General features: G+C 56.7%; 2 protein-coding genes and 1 long non-coding RNA gene across 7 annotated transcripts in view; 1 reads left to right on the top strand and 2 right to left on the bottom strand.

Moving 5' to 3' along the window:
• GNAZ (G protein subunit alpha z) overlaps positions 1-15,563 on the top strand; it is a 58,748-nt gene extending 43,185 nt beyond the window's left edge. For both annotated transcript variants that reach the window (XM_074292925.1, XM_074292918.1), the window contains exon 3: positions 13,648-15,563. In XM_074292925.1, the coding sequence (XP_074149026.1) occupies positions 13,648-13,992 (345 nt within the window). In that variant the 3' untranslated portion in view covers positions 13,993-15,563. The remainder of the gene's footprint in view (positions 1-13,647) is intronic.
• The window catches only part of RSPH14 (radial spoke head 14 homolog), a 118,817-nt gene that overhangs the window by 69,760 nt on the left and 25,006 nt on the right, over positions 1-24,051 (bottom strand). The window lies entirely within an intron of this gene.
• On the bottom strand, positions 10,598-13,655 carry LOC141557396 (uncharacterized). Its single transcript, XR_012486783.1, has 2 exons — positions 12,882-13,655; positions 10,598-11,515 (listed from the first exon to the last, which is right to left on the bottom strand). It is a non-coding gene; the product is annotated as an uncharacterized LOC141557396 (long non-coding RNA).

Genomic DNA, 24,051 nt, shown 5'->3' with positions numbered 1-24,051 from the left:
TCCGGGGCCTCAGGTCCCCTAGTCGAGCAGGTCTCCCCACCCACTCTCCCCACGGCCCCAGAGGCGCAGAGGCCCGTCCCTTCTCTGGCAGTGGCGCCGTGGCCGGCCCAGGCGTCCGGACGAATCTGAATTTCTCTGCCTCTGACTCCGGGACAGAGACTTGACCTTGGGCCCCAGCTTAGTCACTCGGGGCTCAGTTTCCTCCTCGGCCTCGACCACTGTGCCCATTTTACCAGGGAGAAAACTGAGGGTCACAGGCGTCAAGGGACGTGGAGAAGCACCTGGGAACCTCGGCCGGCCCGGCCCGCTTCTGCCCTCTGGGCACAAATTCAGATTTTCTGAGAGTGGGTCATGCCCCCTCTTAGCCCGGGCGGAGCGGAGGGCAGACCAGGCTCCCAGAAGGTCTCCAGGCCGGCCCCAGGCTGAGCCCTTGCCCGAGGACCCCGGCCATCCCACTTGACACTGGACTCCCTCTTCCCTTCTGCCCAGCTGACTCCACCTGCCCCTCAAGGCCCAGCCCCGGTTCCTCTGGCCTCCCCGGGACTCCCGCAGCGGCCTGGGGCGAGTTCTCCCTGCAGCTTTGCAACTTTCGGGTGCAGAACACTGAACGGGACCCAAGGTTGAATCGCGGGAGAACTTTTGGTTCTAGTGCCGCCTCCTTTCGAAGCCTTGTTCCCACTCCAGCTTCCCACCCTGGGAGCGCCAGCACGCCCTCTGCCGTCGCTCTCGGCATCCGACCCCGCAGTAGCCTCTTCTCATCCTCACTTTTAAGATCTAACCCGAGTACCACCTCCTCCAGGAAGTAGTCCCTGATTTCCCCCCAAAGAAACAATTCCCTCCTTGCACCTCTCCGTCCCCTGGCGTCTCGTTTTCAGTGTACAAGAGAGTTCTGTGTGTACGCGTCTCGTGCTCCTCCCGACGGGCGCGTTCTCCGAGGGACTGGGACGGGCAAATGGTGGGCACAGAACAGGCGTTTATTAAACTGCGCGTGTACGGAAGGAGATGTGATCATCGGCAGCGGAAGCCTGACGTTCCCTCTATTTGGGCGTCCAGGCCGCCTCCATGTTGAAATCTATTAAGTGCCTTTCTTCTGGACAGAAGGGGGCGAAAACAGAGAAAAGGATGAAGGGAGGACTTGGGCAAGAGGGAGCAGGGATGGCAGGCAGGCAGATGAAAGGGGGAAGGATTAGTTGGCAAGAGGCAACTCAACGGGGAAGAAAGGCCCAGAATCGCGCTTCTCGGGTCCTCGGCTTTCACGGGGCGTTTTCCTTCCAATCCCTTGCCAGGCAGAGAAGGTGCCCATTTCACAGATTAGGAACTTGCATCCCGGAGGTTCGGCAGCTTGCTTAATTGGAACTAGGGCCCAATACAGCTTTTCGCAAGACTCCGTGAGCTCGGAGTCCCAAAGTCATCTCAGAGGCACCGGCTCCAACCTGTAACTCCCAGGAACGCCTCCTCGCGCGATCACCTCCCAAGCACTCCTCCAGCCTTGCTGCGTCCGCCAGAACAGGGAGCTCATTACCTCCCAGTGCAACGGGAAGCACGGGACGTCTGAGCATCTCCAGTACCTCGGCCACGCCCGGGTCCTGCCCAGGACACACGGACAGAGCAGCACCTGCACTCACAGGTACGGAGCTGGCCCCGCCACACAGCTGGTCATTGTCTGAGGCCGGACCAGACCGTGGGGCAGCCTCTCACTCATCTCCTCCAGGGCCACAGCACCCAGAACACAGCAGGTGCCTAATCGATGCTTTTTCATTTTGTCCAACTGACCCCCAGTCCCCACTTAATCCCCAAAATTGTCTCCCTGAGAGAGGCTCATCCAGTCTCAGCTTAAGTGTCTCCAGTGACGGGCAACTCGCTACTTATTCCAATCATTAGAATTAATTTATTATTATTATTATTAATTTCTTCTCCTGAGCCTCGGTCTGCCTCTCTATAACCGACTCTGCTGCTCCCGTCCTTGCCGCATGGGCCGGGCTCTCCTCTCAGACGCCCAAGGAGCCCTGGTGTTTGCCTGAGCCGGCCTGCCTCCTGCCCCGATCTTAGGACCTGTGGCTCGGCCATGTTGGAACTCTCGGGGGAGGAAATCCTTCCACCTCCTGGCCGGCTGATAATCTACGAGTTTCTTAGTCTGCTGTGCAGGGGGAGAACAGGGTGCTTGGGCTGGAAGGGACCAGGAAAAACAGCCTGAAGCGCTGGCAGGGACTTCTCATCTGCCCACTTGCCAGTCTCTGGATTGACACTGGCAGCCACGGAGAGGAGTCACTCGCAGCAGGCCAGCGGTCGGCCTCAGATTCCCTCTCCGGGACACGGCCCCTTCCCCCAGACCTGCTCTCCTTTCTTACCCCAGGACAGACGGAAGGAACCCAAAGATCATCTGGTCCCCTGAAGCGGAGACAGAGCTTTTTTCAGCCCTTCCCAGGGGCCTGTGAAGGAGGCGCCCCTTCTCCGGGCCAGCCGTGCTCCCCGCAGCCCCTCCTCTGGCTCTGCTTCTCCACCCCCCCAGACTGTGCTTTGAACTGGTGGGTTCGCAGAGCTTTTATCCGTGGAGAACTTGGGGAGGGAAGGAAACACTCCATTTTGATGAATTTTTGTTAAAACGCTTCCCAGGCTGACATTTCCCAGGATTATTTTTAGTTCTGTGATGACACCATCGGGGAAAGTTTGAGGAAGATTGATTCGGCCATTTCGGAGCTCTGGGAGCCCAAGAGAAGAGCGTTTTCTCCTCTGGAAATGTCCAGCGTCCCCCGGGGAGCGCCTGGTGGCTCGGCGCCAATTGGGAGCATTCAGGTCAAACCACATGCGTAAGTGGTCTCAGCAAAGATCGCAAATGAAGGCAGACTGGCTCGGAAATGGCTTAAGACACTCAGCGTCGTGGTCCCAGAATTTTAGGACCCATAGTTGGAGCCACACACCTGAGCTGGAAAAGGCCGGGAGCTCATGAAGCCTCCCGCCAGGGCAGCAGCCCAGCCTGAGCCCGCTCCGATAGGTTCTTTCCTGAAGGAGCCACGGCTCTCCCGTAGACCTCCGACCGCCGGGCTCCAGGGAAACCTTGTTAGGCCCCAAACTGCCAGCTCTGCCCAGAGCCTCCAGTAAGTGCCCTGGAGAAGCGCCAGAGCCTCCTGAATCAGGCACGCGTGCACGTTTATCCGCTGCAGGCTTGGGGGCCCAACAGGGAACTTGGAAGACTCTCCCAAGTGCGTGTGAATCAGAGGATGCGATTTTTGTTCACGGTTTTATGCCCAAGAATCGCCATTTCCAAATGGCCTGACACGTGCTCCCGAGGGAGTCCTCTCTGCAGGAATCGCGGCTCCCTTTTTCATAACAGCACCTCCCCACCTCCATCCCTCCCCATCACAAAGTACAGGCACCGAGCCACTGGCGCAGGCGATCAGGCACCGGGGACCTGCCGGCAGGGTCCGAACCGGCCCCTCTCCCGGGCCCGAGCCGCCCCATCTGGCTGCAGGCGGCCCCCGGTGAATGCGTGCCAACCCCTGAGTCACTCTCTGCTCACAGACCGGGCGGGTCGGCGCCAGGAGGCCTTTATCATGCACAGGAGGAAGCCCAAGTAGAGAAGGGAGGTGAGCTTCCCAGGGTCACATTTACTGTGCCGGGGGGGGGGGGGGGGGAAGACACCTGCCAAAGGGGTCGCCCAAGTCAGCCTTTCATGCCTGACAATGCAGCCCCTCCCTCATCCAGTTGTTTCTCTCCTTCCCTCCCCCCCCCAGTCTGTATGTCTCTCTCCTCCTCTCTCTCCCTTCCCTCCCTCTTCCCTTCTCTTTCTTCCTCAGTCTCTGTCTCTCCTGTTTCTCTTGTCACTCTGTCTCTTATCTCTATGTCTTACGTCTCTCTCTCTCCCTCTTTCCTTCTCTCTCTTCCTGTCTGTCTCCTCTGTTTCTCTTTCTCGTCACTCTCTTTGTCTCTTATCTCTGTGTCTGTCTAGCTCTCTTTCTTCACTCCCTCTTTCCTTCTCTCTTCCTGTCTGTCTCCTCCGTTTCTCTTTCTTGTCACTCTTTTTGTGTCTCTTATCTCTGTGTCTGTCTGTCTGTCTCTGTGTGTGTGTGTCTCCCTCCTCCCGCAGTAGCATCTGATCAGTTAGTGTGACATCAGGAGGCCTGTATTATAATCTTACATTTCCTATTAAGCAGCTCTGTGACACTGCACAGGGTATAATGGGACAATCTCTCAGGCCAAAGCTCCTCCTTTGCCCCGGAAGCCCGGAATGTTGACTGTTCTGGGGGTGTGTGTTGGGGTGTCTCTGGGGAGCTGACTCGGGGGTTTCTTTTTCGCCTCACCCTTTGGTTCTGAGAGTTCTAGGAGACATCCTTTAAGAGCTCCTGAAAGAGCATGTTGAGGTCTTATTTTGGTCTCCACATGAAGGTAGTCCGATGACTTTTACTCTTTTTGCTTCCATCTGTTTTTCTGGCTAGTTGTTTTTGCGAGCCCGGTACCTTCTATCTTCTTTTTTCTGATCGTCTGGTTTTGTTTTAATGTCTCTTGCTGCCTCATGAATTCATTGGGTTTTCTTGGTCCATTCTAATTTTTAGGTAATTTATTTCTTGCTAATTTCTCGTGCCACGCTGTTAACTACCTGTCTCCTCCTTCCTGGCAAAGTTCTTGGTTCTTTTCCAATTATAAGCCATCCTGAAAAGTCTTTTGGAAAAACTCTTGCATTGCCTCCGGCAGGAATTCTGGTTGAGTCGGTGCCTTATCGGTATTTTCTTTGAGACTTTGCTTACGGAAGCTTTGGAGTCTTTGTTTTCTGAGTCTCAGTTCTGCCTCCCCAGCAGCTTTCCAGGAGGGTTCTTTGTGTGTTTGCTCATTGTCCCACCTTCCTTGCTGACTTCTGGCCCGATGTCGGGGCTGGAGACCGAGTCTGAGCCAGGCTACTGCCGCTGCTGCCGGCTTCTCAACTGCTTCCTTGCCCCCAAAGGACAGGCTGGGAGCCATGACCCCTCTCCAGCCCAGAATGCCACAAGGTCCCCTCCTTGCCCTGGATCAGCCCCTCAGAGCGAGTGGCATAGACAGTGCTCCCAGTTGGCCCCTGTTCCCAAATTCTGCACGAGGTCTGGGTGCCCTTACCCTTGGGCACAGTCCCTGGGAGGCGGCATGCTCCGGCCACATGGCCCCGTGTTGAGCTGGACTGCATGCTTGTCTCTGTGGGTTGTCTTTATTAGGAAATGCTCAGGATCATTTTCTAGATCCCTGTGGGGCAGGGAGCCCCCTACGCTTCTTCCTGTTAGCCCACCTTTTCATGGAGGCCTAGAGCCCCTCGTAATCCCAGTTCTCTAGGGCCGCTGTGCTCTGGTCCCTTACAGCTGGAACAGTGAGGGCCCTGGGACCTTGTCTGCAGCAGCTGCATCCTCCTGAGCCTGCTGCTCATCTGGTCCCTCAGGGGAATCCTGGGCGGGATAGAGTCGGGGAGTCTGGAGGATAGACGAACGATTCCCAAATGGATTCAGAAGTCGCGGCTTTGGATCCTGGCCCTGCGGCTCCTCCCTGGGTGCGCCCGAGCGAGGCCCTTCTTTCTGGGTCTCGTGCCTCCACGGTCTCTGAGGACAGCAAGGTGGCCACGCCGCAGGGAGCCGCCGGAGGCCAGGAGGGACGACGAGGCCTTTGTCCGGCAGGCAGACGAGGCGGCGCGCGGCCTTCCTGGATTTCCTAATTCTGCTCGAACGCCGCATGCGGCTCAGAGGCCACATCCTTCAGGCTTCGATGCGGTGGGGCACGAAGGGTCTGGGATTTCCGGGGCTCCGCAATCTGGGGCCCAGCAGGAGAGTCGGCCGCCTTTCTCGGCCGCACGTGCCGCAGAGGCCTGCTGTTTGCCGTGGACGTCGGGGCTCGCACTCAGGAAAAGCGTGAACGGCTGTCAGCTGACAAGTGGCCTGGGGACTTCGGAGCACGGGCGGCTTAGTCGTGTTTCAGAGGGACGGGGCAGAGGGTGGAGGCAGAGGACCCGAGTCCCCTCCTCCTGAGGGCCGTCCCCTTGCTGCCGGGTGGGGCGGAGCCCTGACTCTCTCTGGGATCACACCACCCATCCCCACCCCCAGCGGCCGGAGGAGCCGAGGAGCCTGGGATTCTAGGATCCATTAAACAGGCTGCAAGAAAAGGCCACGGGCATCCGGGAGCAGCTCTCAGAGAGGCGGCTGGGTGCTCCAGGGTCAGAGCACTGGAGTCAGGAGGATCCAAATGTGGCTCGGACACCGACCGGGCGCGGGCTCCTGGCAAGTCATTTGGCCCCACAGCCTGCCTCGGTTTCCTCATGAAGGCCCCTGGCTCGCAGGGCTGTTGTGAGGGAGAACATTTGCCAAGCGCTTTACCAGACTTAAGTTCTTGCTATACGGCGGCTAATATCAGTATTTCCGACACGGGGCAGCTAGGGGGCGCAGTGGAGAGAGCAGCAGCCCTGAAGTCAGGAGGCCCCGAGTTCAAATCTGGCCTGAGACGCTTCACACTTCCTGGCTGTGTGACCCTGGGCGAGTCCCTGAACCCCAATTGCCCCAGGGGAAAAATTATTTCAGACCCGTAAGAACGTGAGACACCATAGATCTAAAGACAATACAAATCAAAGCCGTTCCTGATAAAAATCGTCATCATTGCTAACGCATCAGAGGCTCACCGGATCCCCAAGTACTAGGAGGGAGGGTTTCGGGGCGGGGCTTTTACTGGTACAGAAAGGGGGGCTGAGCCCAGAGGGGCACCCGACGGACTGGGGCGCAGGCCCAGAGCGGGAGCTCCCCGAGGACGGGGCTGTCCGGTGCCTTTCTGTATCTCCAGCACGAAGCCCACGCCCTGGCACACAGCAGGTGCTTCATAAATGTCTGCTGACTAACGCCAGGTAAAATTTTGTCTGGGAATCGAAGTGAGGGTAAGCCAGAGAGGAGGGTGAGAGTGCTCCCGGGACACAAACCCAGAAGCAAAGCAGGCCCTGCCCGGAAGTGCTCCCTTGCTAGTGTGTGTGTGTGCGGGCTGTGGCACTGTGTGCGCGCATGCGTGTGCACTCGAGGATTCATGTGCAAAGTCTGCAAAGTGAACGCAGCCTAACTTGGGGGGGGGCAGGTGACAGCAGGCAGGGAGGAGGAGGAGGAGAGGTCTCCGACTGCCAGAGGCCTCTGGGAGCAGCCCCAGGACGGGTGCTGCTGGAGGGACAGCCGCAGGGGCTCCTGGGAGGCCGGTCATGGGAGGAGTGTCCAGGGGAACGGCGAGGCCGGGAGAGGCAGGAGTGAGAGGAGGCCGAGGGCCGGGCGGTGATGGCGCCAGAAATTAGCCACAGGGAGCAGAAATCTAGGAGAAGAGTGAGGGGAGGGGCGAGGAAGAGGCTTCTGAAGGCCACGTTCCCACAGGAAAGAGGAGGAGAGGGTGGGTGTGATGGGGCGGGAGCCCCGGGCAGCGGGAGAAGGCAGGGAGGATCCCCTCCTCTTGGATCAAGGCCATTAGGGTTCCGGGAGGACGTCACCCTAGGAAGAGCCCCCTGGGTGACGAGCGCCTCGAGCCCCAACACTGACGGGGCTCCCCAAGCCCGTGAGAGGGGGCGGAGCTTGGGCGGCAGCCCCACCAGGAATCTGTGACTGGATTTCCTGATTAGGGAACCCGCCCTCGTCCCCCTCAGGCCAGCCTTCTGGAGGCTTATGGCCAACCACACTGGTGACCAAACCCTGCCCCCTCACCTGCTGGACCCAAAGCCCCCCCCCAGCAGGGCCGCTCTGCCTGCCCGCACTCCCCAGCCCAGTCACCCCCAAGGGTAACCGTCTCCAGCCTCCCTGGAGGCCGCAGGACAAAGCGGGTCAGCAGAGAGGCCCATGGGCTCCCTGGCTGGGGGGAGGGGCAGCCCATGTGGAGCACCGGCCATGGGGAGGACGGGCAGGCAGAGCGACTGCTGCCCACGAGTGGCCGGCTTGCAGCTTTTCCAAGGCCTGGACTCGGGGAGGCTGCCCGCCTCTCCTCGGCGTCAGTGGGGCCCTCTGGGAGGGCAAGCATTGGATGACCTGGTACCAAGGGGGGAGACGGGACGGCTGAAGGCCAGGGGCGGATGGCAGCTCTCCCAGGGAGGAGCAGAGAGGGGACCATGAGGCAGGAGGGGCCAGCGGCCAGAGGATCATGCACTGGAGCCGGGGGGGGGGTGGCGAGGGAAACTTCCTGGGGAAGGGAGGGACAGTCGGACCTGAGCATGTGGACCCCTGAGCGGAGGCCGGCCTGGAGGGGGAAGCAGGAAGACCCAGGAGCTGGCAGGAGGAGCCTAGGGAGCAGGGCCGGGAAGCCCAGCACAGAGAGGCTGCCGGGACCGAGGGGCCGTCGGGGCAGAGAAAGTGAGGGGAAAACAGCTGTCTGCAAGGCTTCTGGGAAGTGGGAAGAGGGGCAGGACCCCCGTCTGCGCGGCTGTGCCTGCAGGCACATCGCTGGTGTCTGTATGGGTCTGTGTACACGTGTGAGCGTGTGGCGTGTGCATTTGTGGGCACTGCTCCTCCGGGTGGGCTCCGGCAGAGGAGAGGTGACCCCTGAGGAAGGGGCTGCCTCGTCAGACAGAGGCTGAAACGCCTCTGGGGTTTGCGTGCCCCTTCATTAGGCTGTGCCCTGCGCCAGGCGCCGTGCCAGCTACCGGGCTTGCAGAAACAAGATGGCTACCTGCTTCTAGGTGCTAGAACGTCTGCTTAGGGCAGTGTCTGTGTGGGTACAGAGAGGGGGATGAGAGACAGAGTCAGAGACAGAGACAGACAGAGCTGCCCCCGAGTGCACAGGGGAGGAGGCTGCCTCAGGCCTACCTGTGGAGCACCTGGCGGGGGGGTAGTTACTGCCAGGGAGGCCACGGCCTGAAGCCAGAGGCCTCGTGCAGCCCGGTGCTTCCCAGGGGTCAGGGTCAGGCCCTCTGCGGCCTCCCGGTTTGCCCTTCACTCTCTCCCCCCCAGCAGCCAGACGAAGGCTTTCTGCCGAGCCCGGGCCGCCTGGGAGCGGAGGAGGTACCTGGAAGCCGGTCTGCGGGCTGGGCTGAACGGGGTCCCCAGGGGCCGGGCCCTTAATTAGTCAGCGCCAGCCCGGATTCTCCTGCTAAAACAAGCGGGGCCCCCACAGGCCGTCTCGGGGAAGCCGCTCCCAGCTCCCACGGCAGCCTGGCTCCGCCGTCCTCCTGGGTCCACTGGTTACGGGGGCTCCCTGCCCCCTTGTGCTCCTTTTCCTTTGTGAAGCTGTAATCAGAGGCAGGCATAAAAACGCCACCCCAGGGAGGAGTCCCTGCTGGGTCTCTGGGCGGAGAACCACCCCCCATCCTGGGGAGGCCGAAGAGGGGGCAGCGGGAGAGTGGGCGCTCAGAGCCGGCCTGCGCCTTCCCCTGCTGCTGCCCACCTCCTGGTCATTATCCGGGGCTTCCCCAGCCTCCCCCTTTTTCGGCCTCCCCGGCCTGAGCTGTCAGCACTGTGTCAGTGGGCCTCAGAAGCCCGAGATGGTGGAGCCCGTCACTGAGAGCTCTCGGCGTCAGTGGGCACAGAAGCTCCACAGGCTGCCGTGCCAGGCCTGAACCGGCAGGAGGCCGGGGAGGCCGCGGCCTCCGAGTGCAGAGGGAAAGGGCGCCGTGATCTCCTGTAAGGTTTGCAGACTGAGCTCAGGGGGGCGCTAATCTGCCTCGGGCAGCCGGTGGGCGGCCCGGAGCCAGGCCTCCACCTTCCCGGCCCTGTGACCCTGGCAAGTCCCTTCACCCACTCGTCTCAGTTTCCTCACCTGCAGAACGTGGACAAGCACAGCTCCTCCCTCCCGGGGTTGTTGAGAGAATCCAAGGCGCTCAGCACGGTTCCAGGTACATGGTAGGTGCTAAATAAATGCTCACTCCCTCCTCCCGACTCCTCTCAGGGCCTCCAGCCTCTCCATCAACAGTCATGGGTTACATCAGTGACGCCCGTCGTCAGTGCAGGGGACAAGGGAGACAGTGCCTCTGAGATCAAGGCGAACCCTGGGTCCTGGGAGTTCTCCTGGGGGCAGCGGGTCCCTGAATCAGAATCCGAACCCGAAGCCTCGGCCTCCAGACTCCCAGCTTTCGTCCAGTGGGCCGCAAAGTGCCGAGAGTCTGGAGGGGAGACAGAGGCTGCGCAAGGGCTTTGGAGAAGGGAACCCGAAGAGGGGAGCTCAGCCCCCCGACCTTCTGGGCTTTGGCCAACAACGCGAGCAGGCTTCACCCCGGGGCGGGGGGCCCTGCCAGAGCGAGCCTCCGTGTTCTGGGATGGCGGAGGCCACAGACTCATTCTTCAGGGTCCACGAGTACAGATACAGGGAGGCGGCGTCAGCGGGAGGAGGACTTCACAAGTGAGGGGCTGGCTCCCGGGGGCAGCACAGGACTGGCAGGCAGATGGGTGGGGATGACCGGGGGGATCGGGGCAGGGCTGATGTCCTGACTCGAACATGCGAGTCCCACATGTGGCCGTGGCAAGACCCTCCCCCCCATGGACAAGCTGCTCTGTCAGACGGCTCCCCGGGGTCCCCGAGAGCCCCCCGAGAGGTCGTCAGCTTATTTTCACTAAGATTAGTCGAGACTTTCGGCGTCCTCTGGAGCCCGAGCACAGGGTGGAGGTCACTCATTATTGGTTCTCCAGAATCACAGAAGGGAGAAGCATTCAAGTCAAGTCAACGTTTATTAAGCCCCTACTACATACACGGCACTGCCAGGGACACAGTAACATGAGACGACACTCCGGGGTCCACAAAGCCCACTCCAGGAGGCTGGCAAGCACATATACTGTCCCCACTATACAGATGAGGAAAACCGAGGCTCAGGGACGGGATGGCTCACCCAGCGTCTCTCGCTAGCAAGCTTAGGATCCAAATACGATATTATTTTTTTGAGTTTATGACATAGTTAATGTCATTATATACACAGAACATAAGGTCATTAGCGATCAGGTGGGTCAGCGGCCATTGCTGTTTCACCCTCCATTCTCCCAGAGCGACTCCCTCTGGGAAGGGGGCAGGGACACGAGGCTGGAGCTCTCAGGGGCCTTAGTAATGATCTGGGGCAACCCCTTCATTTTCTTTTTTTTTTTTTTTTTAATAGTTTCTATTTACCAGATCTATGCACGGGTAATTTACAGCATTGACAATTGCCAAACCTTCTCTTCCAATTTTTCCCCTCCCCTAGATGTCAGGTTGACCAATACATGCTCAATATGTTAAAGTATAAGTTAAATACAATGTCTGTCTACATGTCCAAACAGTTGTTTTGCTGTACAAAAAGAATCGGACTTTGAAATAGTATATAATTAGCCTGTGAAGGAAATCCAAAGTGCAGGCGGACAAAAATAGAGGGATTGGGAATTCTCTGTAGTGGTCCATAGTCGTCTCCCAGAATTCTTTGCTGGGTGCAGCTGGTTCAGTTCATCCCTGCTCTCGTGGAGCTGGTTTGGTTCATCTCATTGTTGGCGAGGGCCGCGTCCGTCAGAATCGATCATACAGTATCGTTGTTGGAGTGTGTAATGAGGTCCTGGTCCTGCTCCCTTCCCTCAGCATCCGTTCCTGTCAGTCTCTCCAGGCCTTTCTGAAATCATCCCATTTCTTACAAAACAATAATATCCCATAATATTCATATACCACCATTTATTCAGCCAGTCTCCCATTGATGGGCATCCACTTAACCCCTTCATTTTCAAACAGAAGCTGAGAAAAAGTGGTTTGCGCAAGGTCACCCTGCCAGTAAATGGTGGGGCCAGAACTCGCATCCAGCTCCCAGCTCCCGTGCGGGGCTTTTCCTTCCTGCGAGGCTTACTGGCCAACGTCCAGGCCCGCTCTCCCGAGGCTTTGTGGTCACGGGGAAGAGACCAGGCTTGCCACCAGCCCAAGCCTTCCCGGGACACCAAGAACCAGGGACGCTCTTCCTCCCTCTAGGTGCCGCGCTTCTACTACTGAAGCGTAACACTGCGCCATCACTGGTGCTCCTGACTCCCTCATCCTCCACATTTCGGTATCAGGCACGAACAAAATGGCCCACGGCCCGAAGCCCAGAGGTGGGTTCTGGCTGGCCACACCCTCTGGGCTGCGGTCTTCAGTTTGGGTGTCCCTCCGCCAGATCTGGGATCTGAAGGCCTGGCTTGGAAGCTCGAGCCTGCCCTTTATTCCTGGGGGGAGGGGAGGGGAGTTGAGGTGGGCCTCAGTTTTCCTCATCTGTAAAATGCGAGGGCTGTGCTGGATCAAGCGTTCTCTGTGAGGTGAGCCTTTCTGCCCTTCCCAGAATAACGGGTCTAAGTGCATAAAAGACAAACTACAACGGGGGGATCATTCACAGGGAACTAGTCTAGGTGACGAAGTGCTCAGGCCTTGGGACAAGCCCCGACCTAAGGCACTCAAAGGGCCTCCCCAACCCTGAACCTCTCTGGGCCCCAATTTCCCCCTCTGTACGTGAGGCGTCTCCTCACAACTAACGCCGGAGGGTCAGCCCCTGGCTGGCAGAGCTGGCAGGCCCCAGGGGCCTGCATTCATTCCCACACCAACTTGTGGGACTCTGGCCCCCTCACAGATAAAATGGCAGAGACTGAAAGTGACTGGCAGGAAGTGCTACAGACCTGTTGGATCTAGCTGTGGCGCGGCAGGCTGGGGTGAGGAGGCAGAAGGAAAGGAAGGCTGCCCCGGGGGGCGGGAGCACGGGAGGGCTGGGCTGGGGAGCCCCCCAAGGTGGGCCTGAGCTCTGGAGGCTTCCCTGGCCTTGTGCAGACGGTCCTCCTGGGTCGCTCACACCTTGGGTCACCTCCCGTCTATCCTGCGCCGGCTCACTCGTGCACCCCAGTCTGCGTGACGTCTCCCCGTCAGACTGGCAGCCCCTCAAGGGCAGGGACCTGCCTCTCTGCAGCCCTTAGCCAGCACACAGTAGGCACTTCCAAACCATTTGCGGACAAGTCTTGGATGCTCACCGGCCAAGTGGGACAAGCGGCTTCCCCAGGACCGGAGGCCTTGCCTTCCCAGAACCGTGGAGAGGAAAGCGCTCGGCAATGGTGGCTCCCGGGGGCAGAAGCAGCTGCCTGGGACTTCCGCATCAGGGTTCCATCAGCTTGATGACCTGAGGCCAGCATCGTTTCCCTCCTCCATGCGTGGAAAGGAAGGCTCTGGATCCTGTGCTGGGAGACCGCCATGACACCTAAACAGTCTCCACCTGGAAAACCAAAGGCCAGGCCCCGGGGTAGGAGGGTATGGAGAAAGATGGGGCCTCCCGCTGATCCCGGCGGCGGGGGCCCGACGTCCAGCCTGAGGGAGACGGCCGGTCTGCTCGGAGAGCTGCAGCGTCCAGGCGGGCGCTGCCCTAGGAAGGACGGGCACTGGCCGGAGCTACTTTAGCGGGGGGCGGCTGGGACCCGAGGGGCCCGCAGACTGGGCCCTGAGAGCATCCGGGACGAGAACTGGGCCTTCTGGGCCATCTCCTCCAGGATTCTCCCCTCCGGGATGTCTAAGACAAGTGGATGGGGTGGGGGGAAGGGTACGTGTTGTCTTCGAGTGCCCAGAGAGCCGGGACCAGTGGAAGCCAGGGCCAGGGACCACTGTCTGACCACTGAGTGGCCCAACAATGGAAGGGCTTCCCGTCCCGGGAAGGGATCCCTCCTGGGCTCTGCCGAGCCTGGGACAGGACACCGGCTCTCCCTTCTGTGGCTCTGACTAAACCCCAATGCTTCCTTCCCCTTGCAGAGTCGGATGGCCGAGAGCCTGCGCCTCTTTGACTCCATTTGCAACAACAACTGGTTCATCAGCACGTCCCTCATCCTCTTCCTGAACAAGAAAGACCTGCTGGCCGAGAAGATCCGGCGCATCCCGCTCACCGTCTGCTTCCCCGAGTACAAGGGCCAGAACACCTACGAGGAGGCGGCCGTCTACATCCAGCGCCAGTTCGAGGACTTGAACCGCAACAAGGAGACCAAGGAGATCTACTCGCACTTCACCTGCGCCACCGACACCAGTAACATCCAGTTTGTCTTTGACGCGGTCACGGATGTCATCATTCAGAACAATCTCAAGTACATCGGCCTCTGCTAGGAACGCCTGGGGATGGATGGGTCCGTTTGCCTGTGGTGAAACCGGTGGAGGCCAGCCCGCCCCCCGCGGGGGCGCAGCTCCACCAGGGGCAGCCCTGGAAGGCCAAAGGAGAAAGTGGGGGGCCAGAGGGAAGCTGAGCCACGCTCACACCTCCCGCCATTTCCCTCTCCCCACGTTTTTGCAAAAGTACCTATATATACTCAGATATAGAGAGAGCTAGGTAGGTAGGTAGCTAGCTAGACATATCCATATATAAACACATTTGCAAAGTTCCCCAAAGAGGGCCTGCGGAGGGAGACGACGCGTGTTCACCACAGCCACCAAAGCTCGAGCCATCCCCTTCACTGGGCTTTCTTAAGAGCCGCTCCGTGGTGTGGTGCAGGCCTCGGGGAAGAGGCGGCGCGGGGAGAACGGCCCACTCTGCCTCTGGTGTCCAGGAGAAGGCCACGAGCTCCTGCAGGCGGCCAGGCGAGCGGGGCCCACCCCGAGACCTTCTGGAGCCAAAAGCGCAGCCTCGCTTTGGGTCCCCACTTTGACCGGCACCCCCTTGGAGCTGCTTACAAAAGCTTCACCAGACGGGCGCCCCAAACGAGCAGAGCCGCTCGGCTCCAGACGGGCCCGGCCGGGGCGGCCGCTTCCGGTGGTCTTGAGTTTTCTACATCTGGATACGGGCTTTCTTCTTGACTTTCTTGAGGAGGGTGGGGAGGGCAAATCTTGTGGTGTTTTACAGATGAGGGGGAAAATTACAGAAAATTGAAAAAAAGCAAATGAGTGTTCATTTTAAACTATGGACTGTACAAAGAAACAGCACGATAGTTTTTTGGCTTTTGTGTGTGTGTACGTGTGTGCGTGTGTGTGTTTTTCTAAGAGGATTGTGTGTGTTTGGCTTGCTGGGTATAAATACTGCCACTGGAAAGCTTTGGGTCCTCCCAGAAGTTCTGGGAAACGGGGTCAGACTGTACCAGCCTCCTTGGGCCCCTGACGTTACGGGTGTAGAATACGAGTCCTACGAAAGGCCATTTGTTCCTGCTGAGGTTTTCGGTTCTGTTTTTCTTTTTTAAAACCTAGTGTATTGGATGAAGGTTGATGTGGAAGCGCTGTGAACAATAACTATGTGTTTTGGTGTCTAAAAGCGTAAATCCTTGGCTCTTCAGTTCGATTAGGGATGGAGGGGGAAAGAGAGAACTGCGTTCCCGGACTCCCCGACATCATCTCGTCATTGCAGGCCGACACTCGGCAGCCCCATTCCTGTGAAGGCCCAGAGAGTTTGGGTGCCTGACGGAAGATTAAAGGAGCGTGCCATGGGGACTCTAGCAAGAACCAGTCTCCCATCATGCACTCCTTCCTTCGGCCACCAAAGCCTGTTTTCAGACTTGTCTGGGAAGAAATAGGTGGTACGAGTACGTGGCCAGCACGTGAAAACCTTCATTCCCCCTTTGTTCCCTCCCATGTGGTCCAGGGCACGTCTGGAGGTTCTCAGCCAGAGGCTTTCAAGAAGTTGGGAGGGAGGGAAGAGAGAAAAGCCGAGTCAGAGGTTGTCCACCTTAAGAAAATAAAATCATCCAAATGATCCTCGTTGTTTTGTCGGTTTGTACCGTATCATTTTGTGCAGCAGCGTGGTGGGTCTAGAGCCAGAGAGTTGGGGTCCTCGGGCCTCCTTCCCCCTGGGGCTTGGGGTCCAGGGCAAACCGCACTGTGTGCCCATCCACACACAGTGGGGTCGTCCAGGTGAACAAGTCCCAGAAGGAAGGCTCAGTTCTAGCCCTTTAAGGATAAAAGTGGAGTTTGACCCCTTCACTGTGGCCTTCCCGGGGATAGCACCCCCACCTGTCCAAAGTGGCGGGGCCTGGCGTTGATGGTCGAAGTTGCACCTTTTCCCCCCTGTGAGCTCTTGCTCCCCGGATCATTTCTACATCCCAAAGAAGCCAGTGACCCAGAAAGCTCCTCGCCTCTGAGGAGTGACAGCTTCCACTCCGGAGGCCGCCCCACACTTCCCTAGCAAGCGAGCTGCATTTCAAGATGGCAGGCGCGCTGACAGCGTGCCGCGGAGGAGGCGTGAATCTCACCTGCCCACTCCTCTCCAGCTCGCCCGGGCTGTGCTGCTGTGCACGCAAATGAGCAGCCAAGTTTCCTAAAGAATTTTAATTAGCAGAATGAACAAAAACGCCTCCATCCCTCCGCGGCATCCTGGGCCTGAGTGTACGGTGCCGGCCCCCCCAAGCGGCAGCCCTCTGAGGGCCTCCTGCAGGGCCGCCCCTCCCAAGCAGCCCTCATCTGACATCTCAGTCCCCATCCCTCACGCCCATCTCATGGACCCTTTATGTCAATGCACCTCTGCAGATGACGCAGATGCCCACGACCCCCTCCACACCGGCTCCGGCCCAGGACCTGCACAAAGACCCTCCTTGGTAGACCCTCTCCAAATCCCACCCCACTGGGAGGCTTTAGCAAGAAGTGGGGGAGAGGAAGGAAGGGATTCCAGCTCTGCTCATTTACTCCCAGGCTCACGAGGCCTCCAGTCACTCCTCCCGAGTGCGAGAGGCTCCGGCTGGCCGCTCTCCGAGACCATTCCCAGCCCCAAACCCGTGAGCCTCTAATAGTCATGATTGTCTGCAGTAAAGGGGGTGGCGAGCCAAACTGACCGGTCTGCTTTCCAGTTCTGACTTAACAGTTCAGCACGTGCAGAGTGAACGGCCCTGGCAGGCTGGGTGGGCAATGGGAGCAGTGCCCCCGGGAAGGCCCCCAGGACACAGTCTGTGCTTCCAAAGAGAGGGAGGGGTGCACGAGCGAGCGGCTCCGGTTTAGCCAGGAGGAAACTGGTGGGAGAAGGGTCTTTGGCACCTAGAAAGCCAGGCAGCTAATAAAAAGGGGACCCACGGGAGTGGAGCCGTGTCGAGCAATTTGTCATCGTCTCCCATTCACTTTGTTTCATCTTGATGGGAGCCCCTGTTCTGTTCCCCCCATGGCCCACGATCCCCCTAAGGGGAGGAGGTATACGGAGGGCTGTAGCAGTTAAGTGTAGACTGTGACTCGCTTCCAAGTCTAAGGTCCTTCCCACTACCCAGCCCCCAGTTGTGGCCACAATGGCAGACACCATCCCCGGGTTAGTCTGGGCGGCCTCCTAAGAGCTCCCTCCAGCGCTCTGTACCCTTCCTTGGCCAGCTCTCCACATGTTCCCCGAACCCATCTGAGTTCTTTCCGTTGTCCAAGATGTCCAGGCCTTTCTGTATGCTCTAACTATTCTAGCTCCCACTCATTCAGGATTCTACGGGAGCCCTGGAGGAAGAGTTCACCCTATGAAAGGTCCTCTTGACAAAGGCTCCCCGCCTCGTGGCCCTCCCAGGACTCAGCTGGCCCTTCTTGGGGGCAGGAGGGGGAGTCTGGATCTTGATTCTGCCCCCTACGCTCTGCCCGACCTGAGACTTCTCACCTGTCAGACAATGGGCGTGGATGCTCTCTTAAGGGCTCCTGCAACTTACGAAACCCTGGCATGGTGCTCCACAGCATTCCTGCGCGCGGTCCAGTGGCTGCCCGCTGACCAGCCCGCCCCATCCGCCTCGATGCTCGCTCCGACTGCAGACTCCTTCCTACCTGTGCCTCCAAGGCCGCCCCTCCACGGTGTGGACTCCATCCTCCACTCCCTCGAGGAGTCTGCCTCTTCTTTCAAGGTCATTTCACAAGAATTCCTCCCACGTTCCCCCAGCTCCCTGGCCCTCCTAGGAGGCGAGCTTTGGCTCCCACGCCCTTCTCCTTGTGCCCATCTGCCTAATTAGACTGCCAGCTCCTGGACGGCAGGGATTGCGGCGTCTTTCACCTCTGTCTCTTATCCCTGAGCCCAGGATCTGAATGCAAGAGCAACTTCATCCTTGCTGACCTGTGCACTTAGTCGGGCCTTCAGACCCCAGAGCCAGCCCCTGTTGTTCCAGTGCGGCGCAACCTGACAGAAATCCAAAGAACCAGGGGCCGGCTCCAGACCATGCTGAGACAGTGGGAAGTGAAAGACACGCTCCATCAAATCTCAGCTCCCCCCAGGCTCCCTCACTCCATCCCTGGAGGGCCTCAGATATGTCCCTGTCCTGGGAATTCCTGGCCTAACCCTCCCCATCACCACGTCCCACCCCAGCTCCTTGTCTGCTGGGATCCGCGTTGGGATGGTCTCACCGCCCTGGGAACCACCAGAGATGGAACCGTACGATGGAAAGTCACCAGCTCTCTCCTTTGTTATCAGCTCCAGGCTGGTTCCCTCAGAGGCTATGGGAGCTGCAAGGCTCCCAGCACCGAGTGCCCCTAGCTAAGTCTCCTCCATAGTGCTCCCAAGTTCCTTATTCCCTCTTTATTTCTCAACAGTTATTAGATCTGTTATTCTTTTATTTCTTTCTGGAGTACAAGTTAGAACTGGGCTGTTCTGCTCGCAGGTGTTCCACCATCTTGCCTACGAGTAATCAGTAAGCATCATGTTTGCCTCCTCTCTCCGCCCAGGACCAATCAGTGGCCAGACGGCAACTGCCCGTCTCCCTTATCCTCCACCCCTTTGACCTCTACAAAGGGTCTTTCTGCAGCTACAGGGCATAGCTGCAAAATGTCAGTTCTTTGGGTGCTTTGCCGCTCTTACGCAGCTCTTTGTCTCTCCTCAGTGGGCTATCGGCTCGGTCTCCTTATCTGGAGCGTCACAGACTGCTAAGATTAAAAGGGACTTGACATCCCTTTTACGTCATCAAAACCCCTTTGTGTACAAATCGGGCAACTAGGCCCAGCTCAGAGAAGCAGCTTTGCCACGGGTGCACACTGGAATAAAGCGGGGACCTGGGCTTCCTAGTCTAAGGCTGAACACTCCAGGGGGAGATTTGGGGCCGCTGCCTCATTCCAATTCTCTGAGTAATAACTAAGACCATTTCTAAAATCGAATGCTGCAATCTCTTGCACCTGCTTCAGGGTCAAAGCAACGGGCTTTGGGCGGGATTGATCAAAGTGAATCTCCCCGCAACCTCCAAAGGATAGAAAAGGTATCTTAGTCACATTTTGCAGATGAGGACACTGGGGCCCAAAGAGGAAAAAGTTGGGCTTCCAGTCCAATTTCCCATACGAGCCATAAGATATTCTAGAGATGATCTGTTAGAACGTGGAGGCCCAGAGTTATGTGACTGAACTAAAGGGAATCGGCTTCGGTCCCATAAGTCACCGGTACAAGAATATGGACTCTGACCCAAGCCGGAGAGAGTTTCTTCAGGAAGCGGCCTTCCTAAGTACAGAGAAGCTCACCTCAGATCTGGGACTCAAACCCAGGGCATCTGAAGGAGGCAAAGAGATGGAGAGAAGAAAAGAGAGGCTCTAAGTGGCCATGAAGTATCATGATGAGCCCCGCCGGCAGGATCAATGAGACACAAATAAAGAGACTTTGAAGGAGGCCACTTGTGGGGAAATACATGCAAGTATCATTACTTCCCACTTCCCAAAAGATGGAACTTAGTCTAGTGGCTTGCCTCAGATCCGATATCGAGTTAGTGTGAAATCCAGGCGTCAAAGCCATAGCTTTCAATCAAGCGTGAACTGAAATTAAAGCAAGTTCAAGACTAGTGTTCTTACAAATTAAAACCCTTCATCCCTGTCGTCATCATCATCATCGCCGTCGTCATCATCATCATCGCCATCGCCATCATGGTCATTAGCAGCAGCAGCGTCGGTATCTTAATTATTACCACCATCATCATCATCATTCTACTGCTTGCTTGGGAGTTTTCCCAGTCTTTAAAATTATGCTTTTTGTCCTAAATATCTGTATTTTTTTTTAATCTAAAAATTAGTGGCTAGCACAGGAACAAGTCCCACCTCCATTCTTTCAACAGTGATCGAGCCACCTTTGTTCTCTTCCCTTGTTGGCTGCCCGTTGGGAGTGAAATGAAACTAGGAGCATCTCTTGCTGGTCTCCCCTTCCCTTGCTGGATAGCCTTCAATAACCAACACGGCTTCACTCCAAAGATTTCCCCCTTTCTAAAGACTCCGGCTGGTTTCAGAAACCTCTGTGCCCTCTATTCTGGTAGAATACACATTTTCTTTTTCCTCCCAGTTTTATTTTAAAGTTAATAACCATCAAAAAAGATTAATAATCAAGTCACCAGAAAAAAAGAGGAAAATCTCATATAAATCCTTAGCGTTTAACAGGGCAGAGCCAAACCAATGAACAGATAACAAAAATGAGGCTGTTCTCTGCCTTTTCCACTGAAAACCGCTCACTGTACGTCGCTTGCTTTCTTATCTGGCTATTTAGCTGGATTTCTAAGTGATACATGTCCAATAGTACATGGCAGGGGTCGCTCTCATCTCCCACTGACACCTTCCCCTGAGGTTTGAGAGGTGATCCCGGGTCCCATAAATCACTGGTGAAAGAATATGGACTCTGGGAGACCCTCCCAAGGTGGAGAGATTTCCTTCAGGAAGTAGCCTTGCCAAGTACAGAGAAGCTCACCTCCGAGGGGAGGGTCGCCAGGCAGTGACTATTCCCATCTCGGAAGCCCTGAACAGTTGTGGGGACAAAGGTGATGATCCCCATTTCTATCGCCCCCTTCAGCAGTGTCCGGTGGCTCGGGGCCACCACAAAGCTCTTCACCAGGGGCTCTATCTCCTTTGCCAAGGCTTCCCCCAATATGGAGCTCCCATCTCTCCCCTCTTAGTCTCTGCCCCAGTGGTCCCCAGGCCTGAAATGCCCTCCCTCCTTACTTTAAACCTTAAAAATCCATTTTCCTACAAGTACCACTTTCTGTAGGAAGCCTTGCCTGATGGCCCACCCTGCCCCCATCCTTGCTGGGGTCCCACCTCCTTTCAGTCACTTTGTAGACAGCATCAGGTACTTCTGGGTATCCGCCTTGTCTCCCCATCAGAATGGAAGCCCACTGAGGACAAAGGCTGGTTTCCTCAGTCTGATCTCCAGCACTTTGCACAGTGCCTGCCACACAGTAGGAGCTCCTACTGGCAACAGCTGCCCGAAGGGCACCTATTCAGAGTGGTCATGCCATGAGCGGTCAGCTCTGACTGGGACCAGCTCCTCTTTTCTCTCTGCCCCTCTCCTGGGATCATATGAGCTCCATTTATCCAGCCCTCGTTTCTTTCTGGATCTCCCCTTTAAGTAAACAATTAGCCAATGGACATCTTCAACTGGATTCTCAGAGACATCCGAGTTCAATATGTCAGAATAAAGCCTGTTCCCTGTCCCCAGGATGCGTCCCTCTTCTGCTGAGGTCACCATCCTCTGCTCAGTGATCACCATTCTCCCACCAAGTCTCTCCATCTCACAGGGACTCCTCCATTCCTTATCCCCTGTCCCCCAGTCTCTCATCCCCATCCCCCTCAACCTCCCCAAGTTTTAGCCTAACTCCACTCAGCCCTTCCACTGCGCCCTCCACCTTGAATCATTTCCTCTCCCGCTCCTTCCCCTACTAACTCTTCCTGAGACCAGGCTTCTCTTGGTGACACAGCATCCCTGGCTACCCCGTCACTTGCTCTTTGGGGCACAGGGTGAGGTGGAGGGGGAGAGGGAGCCTCATTACTGCTTCCAATCCCCTCACCTCCAGCACTCAGTAATCAAATCCTCCAGTCTTTCCCTTCTGGTTCCTTCTACCTTCTCCTCCTGGCCCTGCCCAAGCCACCCACCTCACGCTGCACCCCCCCAACAGACTGCCCCATCTTTTGGGATCCCCCTGTCTCTAGTAGCTCATTTCTTTCTGCTTAAAATGGGCCCTTGCCACCCTCAGCCTCCAAAAGTCTCCACTCAATCCTCTCATCCTGGTAGTTCACCTCTGCACCTAACCACAAGAAGCCTACCTGCACTCGGGGCCTCCCCTTTGTTCCCTCTTTCTTTTCTGAACCCCTGACGATCTGTTCCTGGCCTGGGTGTCCCGCCACGCTGCTCTCTCCACTCTCAGCTCGTCGTCTTCTCTCTAGGTTTTGAGGTTCCCCCCTTTCCTGACTCTCCTCCCACACCCAACCATTTCTTCTTTGCCTTCTTAACTGAAGGCTCCCCTAGGGACTTCCCTACCCGTGGGGTCCCCCAAGGCTCTCTTCTGGGCCCTCTTATGTTAGGATTCTTACAGATGTTATGGGCCAGAACTTGAGACAAGGTAATTTTCCTTGAACAGAAACAGAAGGCTGTTTTCTAAAAATTTGCCCCATTTCACTGAAATTCTACTTTAGCTCTTTAAAAAAGTTTCCTTGTTACTCACCTTTATTTCTGGGTCAGAGAGACTTTTCCACTGGAATCAGGATCGTGTCTGCCCCACATTGGGCGCCAAAATATAATGTTCTTTTTCTCTAAGTTGTAATCCTTCTCTGGGAGGAGGTTTCTCTCTCCCCACTATCTGTTTCCTTCTCCATCTGAAGAGGTTTCTTGGGGGTTGGCTTTAGTAGAGGCCTATCTCTTTCCTTGGTCCCTGATGAGCTCTTGTCTCCAGCCAGCTTCAGTCTCCAGCTCCCTGGCCTCCAGCCAGCACAAAGGTAGATGTGGGAATGAAATCTTGACTCTGCCTCCAAGAGTGTGGGATTGTGAGTTTCCCAGAAGTCAATTCTAGTTGTGAATTTCCTGGAAGTCCAGGAGCAGGCTTTTCCTTTAGACTTGTGAATCTCCTGGACTTGCAAATCCACTGAATCTCCTCGAGCTTCCCTGAAATTCTCCAGGGAAGTCTTCTCCTTGACCCAATCCAGACTGACTCTCCCCACTGAATCTTAGCTCCTTATATCCTCCCAGAGAATGGACTTGTGGGTACTCCCTGGGCTTATAGGACCTCCTTAAAGAACCAATGAGCTAGCTCCTTTAAAGGTGTGAACCAAGAAGATTACCTTGTCTCAAGTTCTGGCCCATAACATCTGTAAGAATCCTAACACTCTTGCCCTTCTCCGCTGGGTGATCTCTTCAGCCCCCAGGGATTTCATTGCCTTCTCTAGGCTGGGGACTTGGCCCCAAACTGTTTACCAACTTCCACCCCACATTTCCATCTCCGACACTGTCAAAGTGAATGTCTGGGAGGTATCTTAAACTCAAGTTTTACAATGTCCTCCTCTGAATCCTCCTCCCTCCTGCTGAGGGCTGGCACTCTAGGATCCTCCAGGGCTCCTCCTTCCTCCAGGGATCCAAGGTGCCAGGGAAGGGAGGATGATCTCCCCATAGACACCCTGCTCCCCCTAGGTCAGGCTTCTCCTGTACACTCTCTCCCCTCAGATTGTGAGCCCCAGAGGGCCGGGATTGCCTTTTGCCTCTCTTGCTCTTCCCAGCACTTAGTAAAAGGTCTGGCATATATCAGTAGAGGAGATCCCATCTCTAGAGAGCCGACAATCTGTGTTATGGGCCAGAACTCTGAACTTGGAACAAAATTCTTACAAGGTGCTAACTCAGTGGAATTGATGAGACAATGGTTCTCTAGTTAGCATGGTGCTTAATGGTTCTCTAGTTCAGTATGGTTGACTTAATCTTACAACAAATAATGATTCCTAGTGATAGAATGATTGGTTTATACTCAGTGTGGAGCATATAAAGCTGCGACAAACTCAGCCAGAGTCAGAGTCAAAGACAGACTCAGAAGGGCCCGGAGAGAAACTCAAAAGGAGCCAGACACACATTCATTCCTTGTCTATCTTTGTGGTGACTGGAAGCTGGAGCTCAAGCCCTGGGACTCAGAGAGATTCACTCTATCTTCATCAGCCTCACGGTGGCTGGCCTGGCCTCCTGCTCCCCCCCACTGAGACCAAGACTCCAGAAGGAAGGCCTCTAAGAAAGCTAGCCCAGGCCCAGGAAAGGAGACAAAATAGTGAAGGAGAAAAATAAAGGATTTGGACTTTAACCCCTGGCTATTCTTGTGGGGATTAATCTGTTGAAAGAAAGGCTGTGCAGAGACCTCCAGAAAACCAAATAAGAACATTACAGGTCAGCAAAGCCCTGGCTGAGAGCCCAAGGGTCCTCTCCAGCAGGTCCCAAGACCAACCACTGTCCCGAGAGAGCTGGAAGGAGAGTTCCTGAGCCGTGCCCTCTGCCAGGCTAGGCTGGGCTGGGCTGGCCCTCTGCAGAGGCTCAAAGAG

Source organism: Sminthopsis crassicaudata, chromosome 1 (genome assembly GCF_048593235.1).
Source record: "Sminthopsis crassicaudata isolate SCR6 chromosome 1, ASM4859323v1, whole genome shotgun sequence".
NCBI lineage: Eukaryota > Metazoa > Chordata > Mammalia > Dasyuromorphia > Dasyuridae > Sminthopsis > Sminthopsis crassicaudata.
This window is presented reverse-complemented; position numbering and strand designations above follow the sequence as displayed.